This window comes from Mirounga angustirostris, unplaced genomic scaffold (assembly GCF_029215605.1).
Source record: "Mirounga angustirostris isolate CCGP_5_RB_7025 unplaced genomic scaffold, mMirAng1.0.hap1 SCAF_5, whole genome shotgun sequence".
NCBI lineage: Eukaryota > Metazoa > Chordata > Mammalia > Carnivora > Phocidae > Mirounga > Mirounga angustirostris.
The window spans coordinates 94,551,852-94,570,459 of record NW_026991713.1 but is presented as its reverse complement, the minus strand read 5'-3'; the positions used below and the strand labels follow the sequence as shown (position 1 = coordinate 94,570,459).

Sequence of the window (18,608 nt, the reverse complement as noted above, 5' to 3'; positions counted from 1 at the left end):
TTATATTCAGGTGCTTGGTGTCTTTGGGAGAGAATTTTGGGCTGAGTGATATCCAAGTGTACTGAGGGTGAAAGTCTTTGTGTGGCTTATATATTAACAGAGTTTGGGTAATCAAAGATCATTTGCTAGACATGACAAGTTTCATTTTGTCAGATTAAGTACACATTAGATCTTGGCACAGATTTTCTTAGGCCAAACTTTGTCCAGCAATAACTTGAATCCTTGCAGACCTTTTGCATTTAGTGGCTTGAGTATTCTTTATTTTAATATTATCTCATTAATTCTGGTTCCTAAATTTTATAAGAAAAATGCCTGAGAATATTAAGTGAAAAGCACAAAGATATTTTGTGCACTATTGCCATTTAAATAACAGTGACTCCTTTATATTTTCAAAATCTCTAAGAAGAAAGGTCTGCACAATACTTCTACTTTGTATTAAGTACTAATCAAATATTCCTTGAGGGAGCATACCAGCACAGATTAAAATCTACAAATCAGCATTTTCACCCAAATGTGCCTTGAAGTTCAGCAATCTTAATGGCTCATGGATTTATTTATTTTTATTATGAATCATTTTATTTTCCTTATGACCACAGGAGAAATAAGAAAATTCTCCTGGAGAACTTTAACAGCAAGAAGAGATTCATCTGTTTTGAGATAAGCTATAAACATGGTAGAAGGCTAGATGTGAAAAACTAGACCCCATATCTCATTTTAGTTTTTGTTTGTTTTAAGTTACGGAACAAGATATTTTATTTTTGAACTGTGTGGGAATATATAAAACAAAAAGAAAATTTCCTGGTTTCTCTTTCCACCACTCAATCATTTGGAACATGCTCATTTATTTGTTCTGATTTATTTTATTTTTAATAGATTTTTATTATTCATTTATTCGAGAGAGAGAGAGAGCATTATGGGGGGGATGGGCAGAGGGAGAGAGAGACTCAAGGAGAATCCACCCTGATGGTGGAGCCTGATACATGACTCGATCCCAGGACCCTGAGATCATGACCTGAACCAAAGTCAGACGCTTAAATGACTGAGACACCCAAGCACCCCTCTTTCTTCTGATTTAAAAGACAGATAAAAATGAACGAAGTAAACTGGGCCAGTAATGAAAATATATTATTTTAATTGGATATTACAGTAGTTTCCTATGACTGGGTGGCTTAAAACAATGGAAATTTATTCTCTCCTAGTTTTGAAGGCTGGAAGTCACAAATCAAGGTGTGGACAGGGCCACTCACCCTCCAAGTGCTCTACCGGGCAACCTCTTGCCTGCCTTTCTCTTTGCCTGGTGTTCCTGTCTCTGCTTCCATCATCACATGACCTTTTCTCTTTTTCTCTGATGTTGTCTTCCCTGTGTGCATGCTCGTCTCTGTATATCTTCACCTTTTCTTATGGAACAACAGAAATACTGGATCAAGGGTCCATCCTACTCCAGGATGATCTCATCTTAACTTACATCTCAAGTACATCTGCAAAGACCCTATTTCCAGGTAAGGTCACATTCACAGGTGCCAGGGATTGGGACTTCAACATATCTTTTTGGGGGGCACAAGTCAACCCACAACAGAGATAATGTGTATTTACCCTTTTGATGATTGTTGACAGCCAATTTTGCAAGACAGAGGCAATAATTTTCCTCTTAGAGTTCAGTGAACGTATAAAAGGTACTTTTAAACAAGTTTTGCTTAAAATGTTAATAAATAACCAAAATTCCTTTTCCTCCTCATTTATTTGACTTTGGAAAAGTATGAAATTCTTTTCCATAAAATATTTGTGAAGTATTAAGCAATTCAACTCAGGTTTGAGTAAAATGGTCTTTCTAGCTAATTTTCTTTTTTTTCTATATTCTTTTTTTTTTTTAGTTTTTAGAGGTAGAATTTACTGATTCATCAGTTGCATTTAACACCCAGTGCTCATTACTTCAAGTGTCCTCCTTAATGCCAATTACTCCATCCCCCCCCCCCCCCACCTCTCCTCCAACAACCTTTCTAGCTCATTTTCGTTACAGGTATATTCCAACACCTTTGTGTTTCTCCATTTCTCCTCTACCTATCTACCTTTGGGAATGTGTTCATCTGGGCAGTGACCCATTCAGTCACTCCTTTGTTTCACTGAGTGCCTGCAGTAGTCACGGCACTGTGTTGAGAGAACAGGCTGCAGACAAGACACAGGTTTGGTTTTCAAAGAGGTCTGAGTCATAGATACAAGGAAAATAATTTTTTAAAGTGTAGAATTGTGTAAGTGTGGAAGAGGGATAAGTGTGCTCAGCCATTTGATGAAGCATGAAGGAGAGAGCTGAGCTTTGCACAAAGGGCCTATGTATTTGGAGATCAGCAAAAACTTCCTCTTCCCTTTGCCTAGAAGGCGTACTCTTATAATGCAAATCTGAAATATTCTCTTGCTTCAAATCTTGCAGTGGTTTCTATCAACAATTGAAAAATATTGTTGTAGTCTTTCATTATCTTGTAATCTGATCCTTGCACATATCTTTTGTCTCCAGATGCACATTGTTTTATGCTTTCAATTTATCATGGTATATATATTCATGAAGTTAATCTTCAATTTTAACTTTGTAGTTCAGTCCAAATTCAGAAAGTAAATCAAATTTAGAATTCACTTCATGTGACTTGAATAAATGAAGATAAACTGTCTGAATAGCGAAGGCTAAATATTGTAAAAATGTTGGCATTCATAATCATTATAAATTGATAAATAGTCAATGCAGCACTACATAGTACCCAGCGTGATTACGGGGATAATTAACTTGACAAAGTGTTTCGAAGTTTTACCTGGAGAAAATAATAAACAGTATTGCAAAAAAAAAAAAAAAAAAGATGAAAACAGAGAAATGAGAGAAACTGGCCATAGTAGTTATTATTATTATTTTTTTTAAAGATTTTATTCATTTATTTGGGAGGGAGAAAGAGCAAGCATGAGTGGGGGTGGGGGAGGGGCAGAGAGAGAAGGAGAAGCAGACTCCCCACTGAGCACGGTGCCCAGTGCGGGGCTCCATCCCAGGACCCCGGGATCATGACCTGAGCAGAAGGCAGCTGCTTGACTGACTGAGTCGCCCAGATGCCCCACCATAGTCGTTATTAAAACATTTTATTAAGCCACAGAAATGCAAATATTTTACTTGTAACAAAACACATACAGGGTTTTATCACCCCAAATATCTCTCTAAACCAACGCCTTATAGTCATTCCAATCCCCCCTTGCCCTACCATCCCTAATCCCTGGAAACCACTAATTTTTCCCCATTTCTATAATTCTCTCATTTCATGAGAATAAAATGAATAAAAGGAATCCTATAGTATGACCTCTTGAAATTGGCTTTATTTTCACCCAGCATAATGTTCTTGAAATCCATTCAAATTTTTGTGTAGATCAATAGTTTGTTCCTTTTTACTGCTGAGTAGTATTCCATGGCATGAATGTACCACAGTTAGTATAACCATTTGCCTATTAATGGACATTTTGGTTGTTTCCAATATTTGGAAACATTGTTTTCTTTTGTCTACCTTCCTGTGGGTTACTTGAACATTTTTTGGAATTCCATTTTGATTTATCTGTAGTGTTTTTAGCTCAGCTTTTCATATAGCTTTTATAGTGTTTGCAAAAATACTGCGGGGAATAGACACACACTTCAGAAGGGAAATATAATATCGATACAGAACAAAAGAAATGGTAGAAGTGTATATGTCATAAATTTATTCAACATCAAATTTTATGTATTTCCAATTCCTGTCCCCTCTTTCTCCCACTATCTTCTCTCTCCTGATAAGTCTTTGTCCTTCGTTCCTGGAGAACATCATCTGATGAGGTCCACAAGTTTCCATTTTCAAGCGTTTCTGTGTTCAGATTCTAAACAGTAGAATAAAAGATAGGAAATTTAAGGAAATTCTGTCATCTACTAAAGGAATAATGTTTTGTATTTCAATCATAAATATTTGAACTTAATAAATTTTAATTATTTTTAATGATAGGGCTGTTCTTGTTTTTTGTTTCCTATTTTAGAATGGAGAACTGAAGGTCTCACAAGTGTTATATTGTCAGAAATGAACATTGTTGACTGGTGTAAAGGAAAATCTTGTAGATCACATCTCTCGTGCTGTGCTATATGGAAAACTACAGGGAAAAGTTTCCTGACCTTAACTAGTATAAGTTTAGAAATATCCTAAAAAGTTCATAGGTGATAAATATATCACCACTGGGTATAGAATATAAACTAAATATTAAATGATTTAGTTTTTATATGTGGTAAATTCCTGGATTTGTCTGCAAACAAGTCACCCCAGACCCAGTAATTATACTTTACTTGCATTTTTTTCTACCGAGAAATTCTGTAATACATTTGAAATTGTTTAAGTTCCTAAATGATACACCATGGTCTTTATAATATGATAAGGATGTACTCAAGAAGCAACCATATATGGACAACTGATGTTTATTTATTTTCTTTATGTTGGCATTAGACTTCACTGTTTATACCTTACCAGCACTGCAGGGATCCCTGTATTCTTCAATAGTGAATTCCCCTGAAACACAAAATGATAAGACAGAAAGAGTGAAGACATTCAGTAATAAGCATATGGACAGTTAATTGTAAAATAACTGTGTAAGCTAGGAAAAAAGAATAAAGACAGTTATGGAGCCAATGGAAACGAATGACTTCTGTACTAAACCATGCAGGACTAGTGGAGGAGGCAGTAAGAGAAAACTGGGCTTGGATACAGAAGTCAGGGGCAGGTTTCACAGATGGAAGGTTGTCTATCTATGGGATACTGTATGGCCCTCTTCACAGCTGTGTTCTCTTTATTGGAGTTTAACTTCCTCTCTGAACTGTTTCTCATTCCAGGAAAGAGTAGTTTTAACACTATCAGCATGTTATGATGCTGGTAAATTTCTAGTTCAAAGACATAAGCAAATGGAAGAATTTCCTGATATATTACAGTTTCCCAAATTTTGTGAGACTACTCAAGGCATGAGTCAACAATGGATCAAATTTGGGGCACCTGGGTGGCTCAGTCAGTTAAGCATCTGCCTTCCGCTCAGGTCCCCTTTCCCTTTGCCCCCCCTCCCAGATCATGCTCTCTCTCATGCATGCTCTGTCTCTCTCAAATAAATAAATAAATAAAATATTTTAAAAAATGGATCAAATTTTAGGTCTCATACCACAAATCAGTACTGAGGTGTTTTTTAGTTATTGCTATTCTACTTATATTTCTGGAATATTTCACTCCAGAACAAACAACTTTACAGGAGAATTTAGAAAGAATCGATCCCCTTATTGCTTTATAAGAATGGTTCAAGACTAGTTTAGGGGGCACATGATTATCCAATGACCGTAAACTCACTTTTTCTTCTGGTGAAAGACTGTGGGATTTTGTTTGAGTTATGGTGACCCTTTACCAGATTAGTCAGTTTTTGCCTTTCAAAATTCAGCATGTCTGAATCCCACTCACCTGTCTCGTAATAATCATAGGCTTTTACAGTAGCTGGTTTTAAATTGTCAACTTGGACGTCTTGTTCCACTGAGAAGGAGAAACTCACAATTTGATTGGTTAGCTGGAGAGACAGGAAAACTGAATTGGAATCAAAGATTAACTTAGTTTCTAGTTACCATCCTCTCTTCCTATGATACTCTCAAACCTTATGGTTATGCTATCCATCTGTATCAAAACCTATGGAAAGAATGAGACATTTTGAGATTTGCATAATACACTCAATGGCAGATACTAGAAGGACAAAAGAGATGATTCTATGGACAGTCAAATGTAGTAAATTGAGCCTTGTTGACCAATCCAGGCTTCATTTCCCTCTATGGCTATTTTCTTCTCCTTCACTTGTATGTACAAAACATTACCCAGAATCTGGATTGGTGTGTCCACTACTCCAGTAGTTTCTAGCAGAGTCACAGAATCTTACCTCTTCAAAGTAAATCAGGACATGGTTGGTGCTCACTTCAGTCCTTTGAATCTGAGGCTTTTCTTGGAGCTGTTGACCAAGAGTATAAGCCAGACATATGGGATGAGGAAATTCCAGGCTAAGAGCACTTTTCAGGTACTTATGATCTAACTGGCTGTTCATAAACATCCAAACTGCTAATTGTGATTTCTTTGAGAATAATAGTAATATTTATTAAACCCTTTCTCTATTATCTGTCATCTCTATCATCTATACCTATATATCTCTGTATCTATCTGTCCATCTCTCTATCATCTATCTAGTCTATCTCTAACATATACATTTTCATGATACATGAGAGATAATTATCCTTTCCATATAAAAAGAAAAAAGGAAGAATATCGCATTTATCATATGTATGTGCATATATGAGATATATTTTTATATTATACATATGTATATATATATTTCCCTTTTTAAAATATGATAATTCAATACCTCTCCACATACCTAATGTCTCAAGGGCTGCTGGAGCATTATTAACGATGTCTATGACTTACGTCTTACACTGAGACCACATAATGGTGACACCCACTATTAAAATGATGGAAACACTCTAGAGAAGTAAGTGTGAGGAAGTAAACCTTTTGAGAACCCAATAAAATTGACAAGCATAAATGTCAGGATTTATCATGACTTTGCTATCTGTAAAGGATTTAGGCTTTACCTTTCTCACTGATGATTTCATAGGTATGAAGCCTGATACCATCTTCACGTCAACAATGACCATGTTGGAGCTTGGTCGTTCCCCAGTATAACTATGAAGGCAAGGCACACGGACAAGGCATTCAAACAAAATTCTTTGGAGTTCATTCAAGACAGAAATTCCCCCTTCTCTATTATTTCTGGTGTTCCCTATCCTTAACTACCACTCAGCTTCCCTATCTATTCTATTTGTTTCTGCTATGCTTATTTGGAAAACCCATCATTATGAACTCCACTCCGCAGGTATGACAACATCATATGCTCAACGTTAAGGTTTTTCGGTATGAGTGAAGAAAATTTTCTTGTTAGTAAATATTGCGAGAATTCTATATTCGTATTGTGTGACTTGAGACAATGGAGTTCCCCCGCAAAAGAAAATCAGTTGCTCCATATTCTACAAAAGGTCTTACCAACAAATGGATTTACCTAATGTTGATGTGAATCTGGAATTTCCTGTGAGCACGTACTCCATCACAATTCTTGGGGAGAGTATCAACCTTCAGAGTGAAGGGGACTTTCCCTTCTTTCTTGGGCAGGATGTTATATCTCAAGGATGTCTGAAACAAATGGAAAAAAAATCCTTTGTCATTGCACTCAAATAGTCTGTCTCTCTTTAGCGCACATTTCTTTTTCCATTTGGAGATTCATATCCAATTCTTGAGGCTTTTTCTCCTCATTTGTAGCATCCCCTAAACCCTGGAAGTCTCACCTGAAGATACACACATCCTGACCCTGACACGGTCGTGCTGTATTCCCCTGGAATCTCTGGCAACCTGACCTCCTGCAGCAACAGGCAATTGGTATAGTGGACTTGGAATTCTTCAAAGAACGTCTCTGAAGACTTGACAGTCACTACAGTTGCTTTCTCCCTTTTACTGAAAGTTGCTGCTCCATATTTGGACAGGGCTTGGAGAGCTACCACAGTATCCTGAAAAAAGATGGGGCAGAAATCACAGGAGTGCAGGTAACAAAATCATACTGGATGTAAATCATATCAATACCACTCTCTCTCAGAGTTATTTCATGACAAACACAGACCCGTTATTAACATAAACTATTCTATGTACTTTAGGGGGACATAAAAAAGTTTCTCCATTCAAGTAGTTTACACTATACATATGGAAATTAGACCCACACATTGACATAGAGCAAAAGCTATTTCAATAATGTAGAAATTTATATAATAATTTTTGTTGTAAACATTCAGAGAAAGGAAAAGAAGGCAGAGCTAGATTAGTAAGAGAAGACTTCCTCATGAGAAGGTGAGTAAGAAGATGTACTTGAAGAAGGTACCGTGAGGAAGAAATAAAATTATGTATGAATCATGAGAAAGGTTTATATAGACAGAAAGAGAGGCATCAGGGACTACCAGGGTGGGAAATATTATGTGGAGACATAGAAAAAGGAGAGAGCAATTCCAGAAAAAGTGAAGGGATTAGCCTAATTAGATGGCAATATTTGTGCTTACTGGGGGAGAGTAAATATTTTGAATAACATTATTAGATAATTTTAGTCTTTGGATGGAAAAAAAAAGATTTACTTTATCAGGGAAGTAATTTTATGAAATATTGCATTAGGAAGATTGATTTATTTTCCATTTGGGGGTCGACTAAGGAAAGAAGATATGAGAGACTGTACAGAGGATTTTATTCAATAATGAATATATAAAATAATGAGGCTGGAACCTTTCTGGTGATGGAGGAATGGAGAAAGTATGAATTAGAAATATTGTCCGATTATTCAACTCCTAGAATATGTCTATACATGTATTAACATATTTATTTTTCTTCCTAGAGGCTCTCTCCACAGACCTGAGTGGAGGAGAAGCCCCCATTGGGGTTTTGTTGTTTGATGATCCATTTCACAATACGTGAGGCCACAGACAGGTCTTCTGAAGATGGGGCTGGCCAAGCAGTAAGATAGGCAAGAAGCAAGTACGAAGTCATCTCCACTTCAACAGAAGGAGCCCGGGGTTGATAATAGAATGTTGTAACGTCTTCAACTTTCCCAGGACGCTGCCAGTGGATTGAATCCTCTTTGAAATAGAACAGAATATGATCTTAAACTTAAAGAATGATCTTAATTAATTAATTAATTTTTAAAGATTTTATTTATTTAATTGCGAGAGAGAGATCATGAGCAGGGGAGGACGGGTAGAGGGAGAAGCAGTCTCCCCGCCGAGCAGGGAGCCCGACGTGGGGCTCTATCCCAGGACCCTGAGATCATGATCCAGGCGAAGGCAGACGCTTAACCCACTGAGCCCCCCAGGCGCCCGTCAATCACTGGTGATTTGGGAGGTAAATTGTGCAGTAGCAGCCCTTACCTTCTTTCACAGCGTCTTTGTCCAACGATTCAAGAAGCTCACTTCGCTTGGCCTGGTTTCCTGCTAGGGCAAAGGCATAGGCCAATAATGCCTTGGTATAGACAAGACTTCCTCGGGCCTCTGAGATGGATCCCCAGGCATTTTCAAGGCAGAACAGAGCATTGCGGACAACAGGGTGCTATAAGGCAGATGAAAAGAGATCTTTAGATAGCAGAAGCAGGCTAATGAATTGTCCACAGGCTAACACCAGATTAAAGGGCACAATGTGTCATGTAACATCACGGGTTCTGACCAGAGAATCATTTCCTCTGCAGCTTCCAAAGGGATCTGGTCTTTTATGGTCTAGTGAAATATACCAAAACTAAATAACATGAAAACCACAACTCATTTTCCTCAGAGAGTCATAGTTTCATGATTTGTATGCCTTATACTTGTGAGGGAGCTACAGGGACTGTGCTGGTACATACAGTGACAGGTAGTGGCATCTCCAGCAGAGCAATGGTGATGTAGGCAGAGAGCGTCAGTTCATCATCTACCCCACCCTGTAAAGATCAGAGGCAGAGATACTCAAACACTCCAATATTCATTAGCCAGAGCTGGCTCATTCTACTTATCCCCCTGCACACTCTTCACTAGAAAGCATCTTTCCTTGTGCAATATTATTGATTTTTCCCCCTTTCCCCTCCACCCTCATATTCTCGAATCTGTCCCAAGTCATTTCCCCTCACTTTTAGTAATATATTGGGTTTTTTTTTTGCACAGTATTTTATAATTTAGTAAAAAACTACTAATTTATTGTCAGATTTCAGAAGCTTTAGAGAGTACCATCCTTCCTCAAAGCTATGTCACCAAGATGTGAGGAATCAGCAGGAGGCATTTTCTCCTCATTACATGTCACTATTTTCAGGGACTAGAACAAAATGAATGGCACTACCTTAATAGCATTATTTAGCAGTGATCCGGAGCGCTGGAAACAACCATTTTCTTTCTGTCTCTGTGAGAGCCAGGTGAGGGCATTGGTGATGTGTGACATCTCCACAAAAATGTGCGACTGGGCTTGAGCAAAGGACTTGAGCACAAATGCAGTGAGCCTGTCCAGCACAGAAGAGATAGACATGAGGACCATCTCACATTTAAAGCTCACTTTGGGCAACTGCATTCAGACATTGGTCTTCGCCATCCAGGGGAGGAATTGGTGGGGAAATGACACTTGCACACTAAATATTCTTGTTTGTTCATCAAGTATCTGACTTCCTTTTTTAAATCTCAACTTTATTCGTTTCTCCTGAATTGATGCTTTCCACTTTTTTTTTTTTCTCATGAAATGTTTGCTGGAGCCTCCAAACCTTTCCATCACCCACACTGCGATTTCCTGAATGATTTTAATAACATCACAGTCTCTTTCTGTCTTTTCCCTCTTCCTTTCCCTTAATGCACAGTATAGAAGCTTCTCCTACTACCATTTCACATTATAACACTTTCTGCCTTATATTTCCATTTGGGGGGATCTTTATTTTACTGCTATTTACTGTGCTATCACAGATGGCCTGCATTCGTACACGAAATGGTGAGATCACACAGTAGTGATGACAGACATATGGATTTTTAAAGGATAACACATTTCCATGAAAGAACTCCAGGTATCAGAGAATAATTATTTCCAGAATTCCAGAATAGAATGGATCTATAGCAAGCATGTGGAAATAATTATCTTACCAAGTGTTTCCCTGACTTCTGCCACTATGATCCCCAAAGGTGCTGTATGAACCATCACTGTGCTTATAATTCAACTGCCTTTGGTACCCTGAAGAAGAAATATTCATAGATTTATGAAATAGCAGAGACGTTGGAGAATAAATCAGTTTTTTCCTCAATACTTGGATAGGAATCATAGGAAAACTACTATTTTATTAAGATGTCTCCAAGGCTTGATAATGCCATTGAATTTTCGGTAGTAGAGTGGGACATTTCATTGGTTGTCACACCAACAGTGATTATGAAATCTTAACCAAAGGGATGCTGATTTGAGTTCACTGAGAGAGATATTTGGGGAATCAATTAAGATTTCTCCTTTTGGGATTATTGCTCACCACTGATGAGGTAGCTGATGGCTTTGGACTTGATAGTCTCTGTCAGCTGTCGTGTCTCATTCAGATAGTTCAGAACATAGATGTTAGGGACAAAAAGGACCATATTTTGCTCTCCACAACCATACGGCATCTGGAGAAGATTATGAAGATTTTGCATTGCAGAGCCTAATATGTCACCTGGGGAATGAAAGACATTAAAAAAATCAGAGCAAGAGTGCCTGGGTGGCTCAGTCATTCAAGTGTCCAACTCTTGGTTTCTGCTTAGGTCATGATCTATCTCATGGGTCATGGGATCGAGCCCTGCGTTGGGCTCTGTGCTCAGCAGGGAGTCTGCTTAAGGATTCTCTCCCTCTGCCCTGCTCCTCCCTCTACTCGCTAGCACAGGCGCTCTCATTCTCTCTCTCTCCCCCTCTTTCTCTCTCTCTCAAATAAATAAATAAATCCTTAAAAAAAATCAGAGGAACGCAGAGCTGGTTTCTGTTGGGATAGGAAGATAGATTACTAGCTAAATGAGAGGTCAAATCACATATGGAGGGAAGGACAAGAAAGCATAAGAGCTGAAGAAAAACAAGAAATAGAAAGGATAGAGAAAAGTGGGACAAAGAAAGTCGATGATTCCAGGATTGGAAAAACAATGGCTGGGCACATCTTTTCTGATGAACCGCATGTCTGGTAAAAACCAACTGTTTTCAAATCTATTAGGAAGCATCACCACCTAGTCAATCTCTGAAGATGAGGGTACAGAGAAGTGACCCTTCTTACTCTTTCGAGTATGCCAAGGTATAAGAAGTAGCACAACATCTATTCAACCCCCTTTCTGACTAATATACAATGAGATTCTTAGCTTAGCGCTCTTTCTCTCAATCCAATGCCAACAGTCAAAGTCTTCATTAACTGTGGATGGTGAGGCTGCATGCACTAGAGTAATGAGATGGACAGCTGCTTGCCTTGGGCTGGCAGACTCACCCAAAACCGAATACGTCGCCCTGGCAGATCCTTCAACCACATCTGAAGGAACTTTTAGTGACAACTTTTCAGATACACCAGTTTCTAATGAAAGAAGACAAATATATATAAGGGAAGGGAAAAAATGAGAGAAATATTCTATTTTTTTGAAATTTTTCCTCTTTTTGATCAAATTCCAACCTCTCATGTCTCTTGATCATTCTATAATTTCTTTGATGCAGTCTGATTTTCTCCTAAAGTCATGATTCATCTCGCAGTGAAGTTCATATTAATATATGTTTGTGCTAAATTTTTACAGATTTCCTTATAAGCATATACCTTACGTTATGCTTATTTCTTTCCCTTCATTGTTTATGTTAATACTTATTATTAGTGTTTTTTGAAAATAACATTCATGTCATAAATATGTGTTAAGTGTGTGCTATATGCCAAGTTCTGTTTTAAGTGCAATGATAAACAATTTTCAAAAAAATTTCCTGACTTCCCAGTTTTCACTTTAATGGGAGTAATAAGATAACAAATAAATATTTAGTATGATAGATGCTAATAAGTTCTATAGAGAAAATTAAAGCAGAGTGTTTATATGGGTGAGCTAGTAAGACAGAGCAAATCAGAAAGTGTAGGGTGTGGGAAGCAGTTTCCCCTCTTTGATAAAACAAAATCAGAGGTGACTGGAGACCTTACGTATGTCAAGGAGTAAGATTTATAGATATCTGGGGGAAGAGACTTCCAGGAAGAAGGAACAAAAAGTGAAAAGATTTCAGAGATTAGAGCATGGTGGCTGTGTTGCAAGACCAATCTAGGAGTCCGGTGTGGCCAGAGAGGGTGAGTAAGGGAGAGAGTAATAGGATATGAAGTCATGGCGGTAGTGAGGGTTTGGAGGGGACATTGGAGACATAGGCTTTAACTTTCAGGGATGTGGGAAACTCTTGGAAGATTTGAACAGAAGAGGCACATGATCTGAAATGTGCTTTAAATGATTCCTCTTGCTGTAGGGGATCAAGGAAAGATGACCAGGAGACCAGTTAAGAGGTTATTGAGAAGATCGAAGAGAGACAAGACTGGAGTAGAAGTGGACATAGTGAGAAGTGGGAAGATTCTGGATATAATGTGAAGGTGGAACCAACTAGATTTGAAAGTAGATTGGGTGTGGAGTATAAGAGAAAGAACATAGAAAAGGATTACTCCAAAGTTTTTATTTCAAGCAAGTAAAAAAACTGAATTTCCATCATCCGAGATGGAGAAAATTGTAGGAGGAGTAGGTTTGTGGGGACCAGCAGAAGAGCAGTTTTGAACATGCTAGTTTGAGATGCCTATTAGCCTACAGGCCTGTAAGTGGAGATGATTATGGGCAACTGAATACACGAGTTCGAATTAGGAAAGCAGTGTGGACCCAAGTTGTATATTTTGTGGTCTCCAGTACAAAGTTGTTATTCGAGTTCTGTTACTAAATGAGATTATCAAGGGAAGGGATACTTCTAGAGAGGAGAGATCTGCACACTGAACATCGTCCTCAAGATGATTCTAGATAGTGCAGAGTTGAGTATTTTAATGGTAATTTTTATATGATTATATTAATGGTATTAGTAAAATATTGGTTTCCTATATATGTTAGTGACCTGAAGTTCTTCTTCAAGTAATTTACACAAGTAAATTAGACTTGAGTACCTTTAAACTATTAATTGAATAATAAATAGTACTATTGCCACATAGATATTTCAATACTTCAAAAATTGTTTAGGAAGAAGTTTGAAAAACACAGGGATATTGGAAAGAATCCTATTCTATGGTCATCAACTTTAGTTCTCATTATTAGCCAGGAGCTTTTAGGTAAGTCTTTTAACTTCTATAAGCCTTTAAGCCTTCATCAGGAAAAGACTGTTCTGAATCAAATATCGTTAGATTTGCACATGGGAGAGTACACTATTTTCTTTTCCAGAGGAAAACATACCACAAAGAGCATTCTAAAATTATACACTTTGGCAAGTGGTTTAACAGGCGAATTTTGTTTATTTTTGACACTTACCTGAAGCACAGAGGAGTGTGTTGAAAGTTTCTTCCTTTTCCATTCCTTCAGGCTTTATATTGGAAAAAAAAAGTGAAAAAGGAAGGTCATACTGAGTGTATAGGAAAAAAAATCAATCACTTTAAAGTAGAGAGAAAACGTTAGTAAGAAGCTGAGTTGTAGATACATCTGTATTTTGAGGAGTGAAATGTCACTGTCACAGACATATTATATAATGCTGTAATATAAAAAGGGCTCTGAGACTCAGAGAAAGTTTATCGGCATACCTCAACTAATAAGGGCTTGATTACGGTATCCTTCCGTCCAAGTGCTGGGACTCTTGGCTCCTCGTTGCCACACAATTCCTGAGACTGCAGGGCTTCCACAGTAGCTGTGAAATTCACCTTTCCTGGGGAATAAGATTCTTAATGAGTTAAACAGTATTCTATATTGCATGGTTTGTCTTTTCAAGTATCTCCTATATTGCATATAATTTTCTTTCAATGCATCATTGTTGAAGGAGGAGGAAAAAAACATGTATCTGGATCAGAGCAGAAAGCACATCATTACAACATAGGAAGTAGGATTTGTCAACAACTTTACCACTTACCCAGTGACTTTGGGGTCACAGCCCAGGACATAGTTTTCTGCCTATTTCCACAAACACAGGGAGTTTCTTCATTCTTTTTCACTAGGTCCGCTGACTTGTCAGGAAAGGCTTCCAGCTGCACGCGGACCTGTCCCCCATACCCACGCACAAGTTTGAGAAAGAACACAGGTCAAGGGACAATGATGGGGCAAGGAGCATCATGGGACAATGGGAACTAATTGAGAGGCTTTGAGAAATTGTTCAAACAAGGTAAATCCTGTCCAACGCTTTGTAGTTTAATGTTGCCAATAGGGAACTGAAAAACCAACAAGAATTGAGATATTCCCAGGGTTTAGGCTTGTGCCAACACAACGAAGAGATGTTTGCTTTAGTCAGAGTGAAAAATAATCAGGTGGATATGATGTCTGAATTTAGGAATACACAAAAAATAAAGCCCCAAATGAATATAACCTTACCACCTTGGACCAGTCAGGGAGCTTTGCTCTTAGCAACTATTCCATTCCCAAATTAGTCTACATCATTCTTCAGCTATGATTTGCTGGGAGATTACCTAGGAGACCCGGATATTAAATGGTAACTGTGCGTCTCCTTCCACTTTTGCTCACTCCCAGAGAAGTGCCCTTACCCGAATGCAATGGGACAAATAGTTGAACACGGTGGCTTTGAGCGTAAAGGCTTCTCCTCGCACCACAGAGTAGGGGAGAATGAGTTCCAGGAAGAAGGGCTGGAACACTTGAAGAGAGATGATGGGGGAGAGGCCCAGCCCTGTCGATCCAGACAAGCAGAGTGCGCTAGCCTTCCACTCTGTGATGGTGTCAGGGACATTCACTGCCAACTCATTTCTACCTGATGAACTAGAGAAAAGAATAAGAGGAAGCCTTTGTGAGTCAATCCTTTTTTTAGCATGGACCCAAGCTGATTGTGGAGCATGCTAACCTAGTAACCCAGTATGGTCAATACTAAACCTGATCCTAGATTCGGCACTCCTAGCAAAGTCTCTGAAAGGTTTTCCTTTCCTTTTAGGGGCAAGGGTAGTTTCCCACTTGGCATGATTTTAGATATCTCAGGACCAAATTGGAAAAAAAAAATCGCATTGTTGAGCTATGAGATCAATGAACTATGAACCTAAATGTTTACCAGAAAGAAGTGGAGCAGAACTACAAGGCTCAGGAACATCAGAATCATGGAGGATGAGTCACATCTCTTCCTAAACGAAATCCTGGGCAACACACAACTTACTCGAGTGGCACCAAGTCCCAGATCCAGGTCTCAGGGAAGTACTTCCGGACCGTCTCTTTCACTTCCACAGCTGGAGGATTCTCTCTGGTGAACATTGGATAAGCTGGTCCTTCAATACCACGTGCTAGAGGAAGGGCTGTGGCAGAACAATATGAAGGGCCCAATGTAAGCCTCATTTTTATCATGAATTTCTAGTTGCCTAGTTCTCGAGTAGAATAAGGTCGTTTGCTCAGGGAATATTTATTACTGGAACAGCTTAATCTACCAGCTTGTGACTTTGTTCATTTATCTATTTGTCCTCTAGGAAAGCTAATCCTATTGCTTCTTCAAAGAGTCTGGAGGTAAATGTATTTTCCTCTAGACATGAAAGCAAATGAAGCTCTCTAGAAGCTGATTATTCAATGGGTAACGGGAAGAATAAGGAGTAACTTAATACACCAAATACTCTTTTTATGCTGAAAGAATGATCACGTATTCTTCATTTGCAGTGAGGATCAAACAAGAAGAATGAATAGGAGCTACAGCAAGAGGATTTCAGAAATGCTTTTTTATTTTATGGTGATTGAGATACAGACAGAAACTCTAGGATACAGTAAAGTATGTGTTACAGACAGCAGAGACTCAATAAAGGACAGAAAATGAGCTTCAGATTGGCCAAAGAAGACTTCACCAAAGTAGACTTTTAGATGATCATTGAAGGATGAGAAACAGAGGAGAATGGAAGAGGTATTTGATGGAAATGGCTCTGTTAATACACACGCAGAGGTCAGAAGGGATGCTCCACGGGGAAAATCAAGTAGGATGTCTATTTTAGGGCTGTGTTGAGTAAATAGTAGATGTAATTATATAATAAAACTCCATGAAGATTAGGACAAATAAATTAGATCTGTTAAGGTAGGAGTTAGCCTGATTTAAAAAAAAAAAGTGATACTCTAGAGATCAGAAGATAGGGAGCACAGGTATAAATATATAAATAGAAATGTGACATATATATATTTTACACATATATAAAATAATATCATAGGACATGCTTTTTTAAAACCTTAAGGACAGTAATTCTATGAATTCTGGAAATAGTGACCATCTATGAGAAATAAGTGACATGATAAAAGCCATGTTTAAGTGTGATAATGCCTTTCACAGTATCCAGGACAGATTGAAGTGGAGAAAGACTGGAGGCAAGAAAGGTAAGTTAGGGTGGTTTTTAAGTCATTTCCTTATGAAATAATGAGGCACAAGACTAAGGTGGAAATGAAAAGGAAAGGATGGATAGGTGACAAATACAAATGCAAAATTTGCTAGAGCCTTACAAAATATGTGGGATAAGAATGCGATGATGGGGGTCCCTGGGTGGCACAATTGGTTAAGCATCCAACTCTTGGTTATCATTCTGCTCAGGTTGTGATCTCAGGGTTGTGAGATGGAGCTGTGTTGGGCTCCATGCTCAGCGGGGAGTCTGCTTCTCCCTCTCCCGCTGCCCCTCTCCCTGCTTGCATGGGACACCTCTCTCTCTCTCTTGCAAATAAATAAATCTTTTTTATTTTTTTTTAATTTAATTTAATTTTTTTAAAAGATTTTATTTATTTATTTGACAGAGAGACACAGCGAGAGAGGGAACACAAGCAGGGGGAGTGGGAGAGGGAGAAGCAGGCTTCCTGCAGAGCAGAGAGCCCGATGCGGGGCTTGATCCCAGAATCCTGGGATCATGACCTGAGCCAAAGGCAGACGCTTAACGACTGAGCCACCCAGGCACCCCTAAATAAATCTTTTTTAAAAAAAGGAATGTAATGATGGTACTCTGTTTTCAGGTTTTCTGGGTCATTCTATGAACATGTTTTCTCTTAGAATTGGAAAGAAAATACACCCTTGGTATTAAGAGGGATATGAAAATAATGTAATAGTGCTTTTCAAGTATTTCTTTAAAAAACATACTATTAATGGAATCATAATTCTATTTTCTTCTTTTATAGTCACACATACACTCAGTAACTTTGATGTTGTCACTTTGATTTTAGATTGGAAGAAACTGAACCTTTGAAAGTTTAAGTGAGTCTGTGAATTTTCAAAGTTCCATATGTCCTACCATGCAGGAATGTGATGAGAACATGTCCTCTTGCTCTTAGTACAGTACTCTTTTTTCTGTACACAGAATTTTCTTTTTCTTTTCTTTTCTTTTTTTTTTTGTACACAGAGTTTTCTTTCTGTTGAGGGAATATTCTCACTTACTCCTCTGTTGCCAACTAGAACTTTATTCTTTGTCTTCTTAGGTAAATAATTTCTACTGTATTAAAATATCTCTACTGTATTAAAGTGTGTGTTTATTTTTAGGAAACACTTTATACCAGCACATTTCTTTTTAGGACGTAGGATTAGAAGATATTCAAACATGCAGTGAGAAATTCCTCTAGGTCTGACAGCAGTTGAAAAAAGTACTCAGAATCTTTTCAACTTTCCCTCATTTCCAGGTGTACTTGGAACACAATAGGAGGCTAGCAGAATATCTGCTAAAAGTTGGATTATTCTATTTTGTCCAATATATCAAAATCACTTTGATTTTTATAAAAGAATATGACACAGATGATAAATATCCGTATGATCCTTCATATTTCTCAGCCTCCCTTGCAGTAAGGGCAGATGTGATATATGCCTTTTCCACAGCTGACCAAAAAAGGTCATGTGCGAACCAACTCCTTT

The 18,608-nt window shown here is 38.1% G+C and overlaps 1 protein-coding gene across 1 annotated transcript in view; it reads right to left on the bottom strand.

The window, feature by feature from the left end:
* Positions 1 to 3,705: 3,705 nt before the first annotated feature.
* The window catches only part of LOC123841422 (pregnancy zone protein-like), a 44,578-nt gene continuing 29,675 nt past the window's right edge, over positions 3,706 to 18,608 (bottom strand). Inside the window, exons 18-36 of the mRNA XM_045871020.3 lie at positions 15,915 to 16,050; positions 15,301 to 15,529; positions 14,676 to 14,802; positions 14,353 to 14,474; positions 14,087 to 14,138; positions 12,061 to 12,144; positions 11,095 to 11,271; positions 10,721 to 10,808; positions 9,939 to 10,095; positions 9,472 to 9,546; positions 9,005 to 9,182; positions 8,493 to 8,716; positions 7,391 to 7,609; positions 7,108 to 7,238; positions 6,644 to 6,734; positions 5,938 to 6,006; positions 5,475 to 5,577; positions 4,506 to 4,547; positions 3,706 to 3,873 (exon numbers count right to left, since the gene is read on the bottom strand). Of these exons, the coding sequence (XP_045726976.1) occupies positions 3,851 to 3,873; positions 4,506 to 4,547; positions 5,475 to 5,577; positions 5,938 to 6,006; positions 6,644 to 6,734; positions 7,108 to 7,238; positions 7,391 to 7,609; positions 8,493 to 8,716; positions 9,005 to 9,182; positions 9,472 to 9,546; positions 9,939 to 10,095; positions 10,721 to 10,808; positions 11,095 to 11,271; positions 12,061 to 12,144; positions 14,087 to 14,138; positions 14,353 to 14,474; positions 14,676 to 14,802; positions 15,301 to 15,529; positions 15,915 to 16,050 (2,327 nt within the window). The 3' untranslated portion in view covers positions 3,706 to 3,850. The remainder of the gene's footprint in view (positions 3,874 to 4,505; positions 4,548 to 5,474; positions 5,578 to 5,937; positions 6,007 to 6,643; positions 6,735 to 7,107; positions 7,239 to 7,390; positions 7,610 to 8,492; positions 8,717 to 9,004; positions 9,183 to 9,471; positions 9,547 to 9,938; positions 10,096 to 10,720; positions 10,809 to 11,094; positions 11,272 to 12,060; positions 12,145 to 14,086; positions 14,139 to 14,352; positions 14,475 to 14,675; positions 14,803 to 15,300; positions 15,530 to 15,914; positions 16,051 to 18,608) is intronic.